General features: G+C 38.6%; 1 protein-coding gene across 7 annotated transcripts in view; it reads left to right on the top strand.

Annotated features, from left to right (window-relative positions):
• The first annotated feature begins 1,454 nt into the window (after positions 1 to 1,454).
• Positions 1,455 to 10,264, top strand: part of ptprz1a (protein tyrosine phosphatase receptor type Z1a) — a 180,527-nt gene continuing 171,717 nt past the window's right edge. For all 7 annotated transcript variants that reach the window (XR_015526567.1, XM_087312409.1, XM_087312408.1 and 4 more), the window contains exon 1: positions 1,455 to 1,704. Coding sequence is in view for 6 of the 7 variants with exons in the window: in XM_087312409.1 (XP_087168535.1) it covers positions 1,641 to 1,704 (64 nt within the window). In the remaining variant the exon portion in view is untranslated. The remainder of the gene's footprint in view (positions 1,705 to 10,264) is intronic.

Raw genomic sequence — 10,264 nt, 5'->3', positions numbered from 1 at the left:
GATAGATAGATAGATAGATAGATAGATAGATAGATAGATAGGGTTGATGCCCTTGATCTGTAATAAAAAAGTAGCTATTAAGTAATAAAATGGGGAAATATGTAATATTTAATACATTTCTTTAATTGTATTATGGTTTACAACATAAATAAATACAGAAAATATATATAATTATTTTTTAAAAATAATAAACAATAAGGAGAACAATAAATCAACACAAATTTAAGTTCAATAAAATAAAATAATACTAATAAATAAAGTGTGTTTTATGTAATTAATGTCATTGTAAATGTAAACAATGTAAATGTATGATTATTATTATTGTATTTGATCAAATAATCCAATACAACAATCAGTATCAATATTTTGGGTCCTCTCCATTAAGTATTTTCATTAATTTAGTCAAATAAAATTCTATTATATAGGCTGTATTAAACATTATAATTCTTTTTTTTATTTAAGAACAGAAATCAGCTCACATTACTCCAGTTTTTGTGTCCATCGCGTTCAAAATCAGATCATTATGAAGAATGCGGATTTAAAGTTGCTAAGTGTCATTGGAAAACCAGTAAGGACCCTATGCGGAGTACCCTTTAAGACAGAAGGGAAAACTCAAAGTCTGGTCAGTTACGGGGTTCCAGGCCTGCTTTCATTGGGATGTAATTTTATTCATGGAAATTCATCGAGGCGAAGCAGTGGCGCAGTAGGTAGTGCTGTCGCCTCACAGCAAGAAGGTGGTTGGGTCGCTGGTTCGATCCTTGGCTCAGTTGGCGTTTCTGTGTGGAGTTTGCACGTTCTCCCTGCGTTCGTGTGGGTTTCCTCTGGGTCCAAAGACATGCGGTACAGGTGAAATGGGTAGGCTAAACAGTCCGTAGTATAATGTGTGTGTGGATGTTTCCCAGAGATGGGTTGCGGCTGGAAGGGCATTCGCTGTATAAAAACTTGCTGGATAAGTTGGTGGTTCATTCCGCTGTGGTGACCCTGGATTAATGAAGGGACTACTCCGACAAGAAAATGAATGAATGAGATTCATTGAATTTACAGGCAGTTTTTCTGCAATGTAAGTTGAAGAACTGGAGCACAATATCAAGTACCTGCTGTCAAATCACCAGTTTGTTGATGATTATTTGTTGTGGTTGTGTTCCAATTACTTGTAACATGATATCACATATATTTCAATACCTATTACAGTGCTGTTTTTTTTTCAATTGATTATGAATAATTAAACGCTTTTTTTCAATATTCAAATGTAGCTACATCAAACATTATAGCCTGTGGGTGTAATTTTTTATGAAAAGAAATGACTGAATACAATCATATTTACATATATGTATCATAGCCTAATACACGATCTCGTCGAACGTGTTGCTAAACTTTTTCTCTCTGTGTGTGGTGGTCTGTGGGCGGCGCGCGCACTTCCAGCGAAACTCACTGTACGCGAAGCGATGCGTTTCATCCGGACGCTCTCACATCCATGCGGAGGAGAGCGGAGTGGATCTGACCGATGAAGGGGGCATCTCCTCCTGTTACCCAACCAATGTGATACCCTCCGGCACTCCGGGAGAGGAGTTCCTCTGTTGTCGCGCTCGTCTTTACCCCGTTTACTCTTTCAGGCAGCATTTCTCCTTATTTTGAAAATAATGGAAGCGCTTGCGACGAGATGCGCATTCTTTCTTGCGCAGATCGCACTCTTCAGTAACACAGGTACGTAAAGCATCAATGATTTCTGTGTTACCTGATATTGTTTCAATTGTTTGTGGTATTGTGAATGGTTAGTTTGTGTATAATGTTCTGAAAGTGCGTAATGCGCTGAGTGTTTGTTCACCAAGCGTATTTCGACTGAACTTGACGTTCAAACTTTATACTTTCATAACCGGCATTTATTACAAAGTTGACAAAGCTGTTATTTTAAAATAAGCTACGTTTTGGCAATTAGGTTATTGTTATTTTTATTTTCTACTGAATTGTTTCGTCATACAATAATGCAGGCAAATATACTTTATAATTACAGCTTCATACCTAACCAAGTGTTGTATTTTAAGTAAAATTATAAAGACTGCTGTTTTTTGTTTTTGTGATGTTGAAGTTAAAACTAGCTACTAAGTTCATGCTTTTAGTGTCTCTGAATATAGTCACATATGGACTAAATCAAGCTTAAACTCACGTGTACAGTATATTACAACGAATCTTACAATGAGTCTTTCTCATGTTTGGTTTTCAAAAGCACTCTGGAAGATTGTGTGGCTCATTTCATTCTGGTGACTGGTGAATGTGTGTGTGTGTGTGTGTGTGTAGGAGTCATATCATAGTCTTCTAGAAAAAGCTGTTGTATTTTACATGAATCTCTGCCATTTCATGGGTGCTGTTATGATGCATAAAGATGTTATGGAATTTGCCAAGTTACTACCACCACTAATAACACACATCAAAGACTACACACTGGTGTAATTAGTTACTTAACTTCAACAATTAGTAAACCGCATTCATACAGGCCAATAGATGTCAGTAAAGTTCAAATATACCGACTCTATTGAGACTTTAAATTTATTATTGTACATTTCCTAATTATTGGAAACTATTTAAATACTTTATAGAGAAAATGGGATGCAGGAAAAATGTGGCTATGGCTGTGTTTAGAGGTTTTAAAACAACTCATTCCCACCCTTGACAAGCACTAGAAGGGGAGGCCATTTTAGAGTGTAATCCAAAGCTTGCAACAATAGAATTATTAAGTATCATGACTTAAGAGGTTGGTAATACTACTAGTATGTCTGCTACCACTACTACTACTAAATATTTATTTGCAACAATTGAGTGCTGGATGTGAACAAAAAACGTTTTATAACAGAATCATATCTGCCAATGTTTTGTTTGTAGTAATGCCCTACAACCTTTAAAGAACTTGTTTCAAGGGTTCTGCTCTTTGAAGAAGGATGCTAACTTCCAACTAATGTGTCCAATGCTAACTTGAAATTTAATTTAGTGTCTACTAATTTAGATTTTAGTACACAATTTGGTTCTAAATTAACAAATGGCAACATTGTTCAAATCGCCCCTATGCGCAGTTCGATAGAAAGTGACAAATTCTTATACAAACCCAGAATCCTCGGCTCATTATTTTGTCTGCTTCTGTTTCAAAGTGGCAAGAAAGCGACTGATATGCCTGGATTAATCTTTTGGATGCCGCCTGAGACAAAGCCCCTAAAAGCTAGCCAAAGCCATTTTACTTAGGCCATGGAAAAAGCCCTTTTGTAAGTCAGCTAGTGAACCGGGATAGCAAGTTGGTACCTGCTGAAAAAGGGCTCAGCTGCTCCCTCGTCCCTATACTTTTCTTCTTTTCAGTTTGGTGCTCTAAATGATGCCATGATGAAATGTGTGGCACAAAGGAAGGGCTGAATCTTTAGGATGCAATCTAGTGAATGAAATTTCTCTCTCACCATCTGTCTTCCCAAGTGCTGTACTAGAGCTAACAAGTTTTTTTTTTCTTCTACACTTTTTTGGCACTGCTCTGTTTTTCCACTGAAAAAGTCCCTGTGTTGTTTGTCGGGTCTTGGGTTTGTGACAGATGGTAGTTGTGGACTGTAAAGCTGTCAGCCCGGGGTTCATGCGTCCCCTCCCCTGCACATGCCTCATGTGTGTCCACCTGTGAGGGACGAGTGGCAGTGTGTGTCTCTACATGCTCCAATTAGTGTCCAAGCAGAACAACATTTTGGGCTTGGAGGTGATATGTGTCACTTTTTAATGCTAAAATACACTGTGCTCTCCAAGAGTGAACCAGGAGATGAATTGGGGAGAAAATGACTCATTGGGATCTAATTGGATTGTGAAATATGGTTGTTGCATATTAGAAAAGAAATGTAATTCCAATTTGCTAAAATAGCATATAGCCATTGGACTATCCAGCTGATTGGCCTTAGTGATGTCACCTGTAAAGGCAAGTTTTTTTGTTTCATTTTTCCTCACTCTTCATCTGTATTTACACAATTTCAAATAAACCATTAGTCTAATGTTTATTCATAATTTCAGTGACTTTCTGCATGTTCATCACACCAATAATTGGTGACTGTTTTATGAGTGACTCACCAAATAAATAGGTCTGTTAAAAATGATTTATTTAGGAACAAATAAATCCAAATGTTCCAAACAGTCACATAAACATTCACTCAGTGCTAGTGTATTAAAGAATGAAACAAGTGAATCTCTTTATGAGTTTGAATAACTAATTCAAGTGATCCATTCAAAATTACTGAATCTGCTACTAGCTGATATTCAGTGATATCTGAAACCATCAATCTGTCTTTAAAGACACCTTTTAAATTAATATTAATCATAAAAAATGTAAAAGTTGAAAGTAAAAACTTGTTTGAGAATAAAAAAAAACTAATTTAGGGTATGATTTACTGGCTAAAATCAAAATGATATTTGATATATCAGGGGTTGCCACAATGAACTACCAATTACTCTAGCATATGATTTACAGTATGCACTTCCAGCCACAACCCAGCACTGAGGGTGCACTAACTTGTGAATCCCCAGTTATGGAAACACCCATACACTATCATTCACACACATACTCAAAGACTACGGACAATTTAGTTCATTCAATTCACCTATACCACATGCCTATGGACTGTGGGGGAAACCAGAGTACCCAGAAAAAACCCATGAATTAACACATGGAGAATAGGGTTAGGCGATGTTGGCCAATTTGGCATCGTACGATGTGTAATATGAAATATCGCGATGGACGATGGCATCGTTGTCATAGGCGGAGGTGAATTAATTCATTAATTCATTTTCTTGTCGGCTTAGTCTCTTTATTAATCCAGGGTCGCCAAAGCGGAATGAACTGCCAACTTCACCAGCACGTTTTTTTACGCAGCGGATGTCCTTCCAGCTGCAACCCATCTCAGGGAAACATCCACATACACCCATTCAAACACACTCATACACTACGGACAATTTAGCCTATACCAATTCACCTGTACTGCATATCTTTGGGGGAAACCGGAGCACCCGGAGGAAACCCACGCGAACGCTGGGAGAACATGCAAACTCCACACAGAAACGCCAACTGAGACAAGGATCGAACCAGCGACCCAGCCACCTTCTTGCTGTGGGGCGACAGCATTACCTACTGCACCACTGTGTCGCCCGGTAAATTAATCATTTATGAATAATTAATTAATTCATAACGAATTCATTATTTGTAGCCTACCGTTTCAACTACCTTACACGCATGGTCTTTGTTTTACCCATAAATAAATCATAAATAATTAAAGATAAGTTGCTCACAAATTACCACCTGTCAATCACTTTTTCCGCGGAAGGTTGGTCGGTAAAAAAGGTGCACAACCAACAGTATCTGAGTTTTAACTATAGTCAGACACGATCCAGCGGTATATCTTTGATAGACTGTCTGACAAGCACTGCTCAGACGAGCGCATGAGAGTGTGTGTGGCTGTGTCTGTGTGTGGCTGTGGCTGTGTGTGTGGTCACGTGATGTGTGTTTTCAGCGGACAGATGACTGTTCAGAAATGCTAGCTAAAACACGGTGTGGATTTGGATAATTTTCGTTTTAAAATGCCATTTTAATACTAAGGCGTATTATTGTAAATTCTGCCGAAGTGTGTGTTTTTCGCGAGCCCGTTTGCGACGAGGGAGGATCGGCGATGCCGGCTCAGCATCGTGTTGTCTATTGGCCAAAACGGTGGACGATGGCATCGTTTTTCAGCCCAACCCTAGTGGAGTATATGCAAACTCCACACAGAAATGCCACATGTTCCAGCAACCTTTTTTTTTTGCTGTGAGTTACAGTGCTAACCACTAAGCCACCATTAAAAAAACTTTAATAAAACAAATGAAAATTTTTATGTGTGTGTCACAAGAATCAATTATTAATTTGATTTATATAAAACCTCAATTTATGTCAATTTATGATTGATTAAAATGATTTTATTGATTGAATTTGGAATAACACTCTACAACTAGCCAGTGGTCAAGTCATTGAGTCATTTACTTAATTCATTTGTTAAAGAGCACTGATTTATTAAGACACAACCCAAGTGATAACTGATTAATCGAATCATTTAACTTTTTTTTTTAAAGAATCATTAATTCATTTATTTGCATACTTTGAGAATAAATAACTATCCATATTTTGACTAAATGGAAATGAATCATTACTAACCTATATACTAGGGGCTGAATGTGATCCACATTTATTTTTGATCGGCTCAGTCCCTTATTTATCAGAGGTCACCAAAGCGGAATGAACCACCAACTATTCCAGCATATGTTTTACACAACGGATGGCCTTCCAGACGCAACCCAGTAATGGGAAACACACACACTTATACACTATCGCCAGTTCATCCAATTCACCTATACCATGTCTTTGGACTGTGGGGGAAAACAGAGCACCTGGAGGACACGTGGAGAACAGGCAAACTCCACATAGAAATGCCAATAGGCCTAGCCAGGACTCGAACCAGTGAGCTTCTTGCTGCGAGGAGACAGTGCTAACCACTGAGCACCATGCCACACATACCACAATATAGATTTCCATGTACTGAACTTTTATTACTTAGTCATGCCTAGGTATATCCAGACTTTCATTCTACACTCAAGATTTTTGCTGCTTGTTCAAACTACTTATTTAAAACTTAATTTTTGTTGGAATATCATGAATGAAATAGTTTGTAACCCTGATTTTTTTCCCCTTTAAATTTTCAAATAATATCCCCTTTGGACCGATGTAGTCCTTTTGTTTTCTTAAAAATATCCGTTGATGACCAGCATTATTTTTTTGTTTGTGTTGTTTTCTTCTTTTTGCTCTTTGGTGGGGTACTTGGGCCAGCTTGGCATCAAGACCCCCTGTCTGAATCAGCTTTTGAAAATGGGAGCAGATCTCCCCTCCACGGCAGTGGGGGCATTTGATGAACAGATTATTCGGTATTAAGCTCAAGCACATTCACTCAGGCATGCGGAGGGGAATCACTGAGCCTCGGAGTCCTGTCTTTTCTATCCTTCCTGAGACAGTGGAGGGGCAGAGGGTGAATGGACCGGGGCGGTGGATGGGATAGTTTTAAAGAGGGGGGTCCAGTGGCAAGCCAAATCTTTGCAGCGTCCTGCCCATGGCCTTGAGCCAGTTCCTCTTAGTGAATTATGCTGTCAGCTGCTCGATTTGTTTTGTGCCTGGCTGGCAAGAGGCGGCCGGTGCTCGTGGACATGCAACAACGTAGGGTGTCTGGACTGAGAGGGGGGTCTTATTGTATGTGGCATGTGAGTGTGACATTCAGGAGGGCCCCTGATTTGTCCCAGTGGCGGTGCTCCCATGTCACAAAGGATGGATGAGCGAGTCGGGGGACTTTTGTGTGTCTGTGTGGGAGAGATGGCTTAACTTGAACTGAGTGTCAGAGGCTTTCCTCTTTGCACTCTTTTATTGCAAACACCTATTGAGAGCAATGCTGACTGTATTTATGGAGTCAAAAGGGATGGTTTGGCCAAAACTGAAATTGAATTGACTCATATTGATGTTCTTCCAAACCTGCATTACCTTGTTTTATGTAGAAACCAGCTTGATCTTAAGATAAATTATATGGTTTTCAATAGTTTTAACCCAATCTTATGACCAAATGTAACAATTTCATGTATTATTTTGATTTATTTGTATGAAAACCCCACCCCTCACCCTACCCCTCATTGGATATTGAGAAAATCATACTAAATGTATGAATGAGACTGTACAAATTAATACAAATTACTGAATCAAAAAGTAGCAAACTGCCATGAGATTGCCTTTATGTATTGGTGGAAAGTGGCTAATTCGTACAAATTCATAATTATTTAATAAAAATGTTACAAATTGCTGTGATCTATCCATCTCTGTCTGTTTGACTCTCCACCCATCCATCGATACGTCTGTCTGTCTCCATTCGTCCGTCCATCCATCCATTCACCCATCCCTCCATCCATCCATCCATCCATCGTAAGAACAATACATTTCCTTACACATTTTATTTCCTCATGCATTAGTAAATACTAGTTTTACATAATTTTCTTATTAAACCATTGCCCTGTATCATGAACCCAGGTTAGCTGGCTATGTAGTTAAGTTTAAGTTTAGTTTGCACTGGGTTTTAAGTACCATGAAGGTAGCTCGGCTTACCTCGTCTGCTGCATAATATCATTACAACGAAGAGCTATTAAAGTCAAGCTGCCTTCATTTTACCTAAAACCGAAGATTGGTGCAAATTTTTTTTGTTTTTCACATTTATTCATCTTAAGAGATTGCTTATTTTACAGACAGGTTTAGCGGAATTTAGCGAAAGGCTCGGCAAAGGACCTTAAGCCAGGAATCCATCAATCAATGAGTCACCATAATTATTGATGCTATGTGTCGACACACTAACCAGGCTATTTGCGCTGACGATAGGTGCAAACTAAACAAACTTAACTTGCTAGCCAGCTGCATGTTACCAGCCCCAGATCTGTTTTGGGGCACAGTTTTAATAATAACTGATAAAACTTTAAACAGAGACATGCATTTGAATTTACTTAGCCAATCAATTCACAGAAATTCTGGATATTTTTAAACAATTGTGTTTAATAGAGAAATCCATACAGTTTAAAATTTCTTGTCGTTTTTTATTTGATTGTGCTATTTACAATGCTTAATGGGATTATCGTTCATGATCTGAATACTTTTTTAAAATTCCTGGGAAAATAATGTCAAAAATATTTTCACCACTAGTGGTTTTGAAAAAAATAAGTGATATTTAGAAAACTTAGCTTTTAAATAGCAAAAGGGCAACTGGTTAACCTACTATACCGTGCAACCTCCTGGCAATGCTGCCTTCGAACTTCCATGAACACCAAAGGTGAAGTGTAGCAATGCTTTGCCATAAGTACATAATCCATGTATTCCACCACTGCCGCACTACTTGTGTTTTCTTCATAAAATATAAAAGTGAAATTCACCTTATCATTTAAATGTCCTGTGAAGTAATTTGAAATATAAAGACAGGGTGGCACAGAGAGTAGCCCCCAGGTGCAGCCAAAAGTGTTTCGTCCTTATTACAGCATTGCCAGTGAGAGTAGTTGAGCCCAAGAACATATAGAAGCTTATAGGCTGTTTCTCAGTTGCAAGAACGCAGAGAACGGACTTGCGTTCTTGTGGAGACCGGTCTTGCCAGGTGTCCTCGGAAGAACGAAATCAGGAGACCGCGAGGGCAGAGAACGCGTCCTTTGAGAATTGAGATGCTGCGTTCTTCCTGATGGTCACATGACCTTCACGTGTTTTAAATAGTAAATAATTTAAACATTATAGCCTTCATACAACGATTTATTGTTTTTCTCCTTTTCAAAATATATACTTTGCATAAAAACATTATAAATATACTCTGCACAATATAAATAAAACATATTTTAATACAAATTTCAGCAAACAAACACCCTTAATGTGTTTATTCCTTTATAAAGATATTCATGGTAAAGTTTACTTTCACCGTTTCATTTAGGGAAACTCCTGAGGTAAATATCTATGAACTTTAATAAGTAATCTAGATAAAATGCAGCGCTTCCCACCTCCAGTCGCAATGACTTCTGGGACTTCCAGAGCGAGTTCAGTGCTCAAGTCTGCATCAGTGCACCCTCGATATCAAGATCACATCCGGGAAGTTTCATGCGTCCTCCGTACTTGCGGTCTTGAGTATTGGAACTGAACTTAGGCAGCTGATGATGACGTTTCATGAGAACACGAGGACGTAAGACCGCTGAAGAACGCATATTGAGAAACAGCCATACACTCACCAGCCACCATATTAGGTACACCTGTCTTTAACACAGATTTCTAATCAGCCAATCACATGGCAGCAACTCAATGCAATTAGGCATGTAGACATGGTCAAGACGAACTACTGCAGTTGAATCAAAGTATCAGAATGGGGAAGGAAGGTGATTTAAGAGACTTTGAACGTGGCATGGTTGTTGGTGCCTGACGGGCTGGTCTGATTTTTTCAGAAACTGTTGATCTTCTAGGATTTTCATGCACAACCATCTCTAGGGTTTACATAGAATGGTCTGAAAAAGAGAAAATATCCAGTGAGCGACTTTTCTGTGGGAGCAAATACCTTATTGATGCTAGAGATCAGAGGAAAATTCTGCTGCAACATTCGGATGGTTGGGTCAGAATTTGGCGACAACAACATGAAAGCATGGATCCATCCTGCCTTAAATCAACGGTTCAGGCTGCTGGTGGTGT

The sequence above is a fragment of the Danio rerio genome, chromosome 25, assembly GCF_052040795.2.
Source record: "Danio rerio strain M-AB ecotype USA chromosome 25, GRCz13ab, whole genome shotgun sequence".
Taxonomy (NCBI): domain Eukaryota; kingdom Metazoa; phylum Chordata; class Actinopteri; order Cypriniformes; family Danionidae; genus Danio; species Danio rerio.
This window is presented reverse-complemented; position numbering and strand designations above follow the sequence as displayed.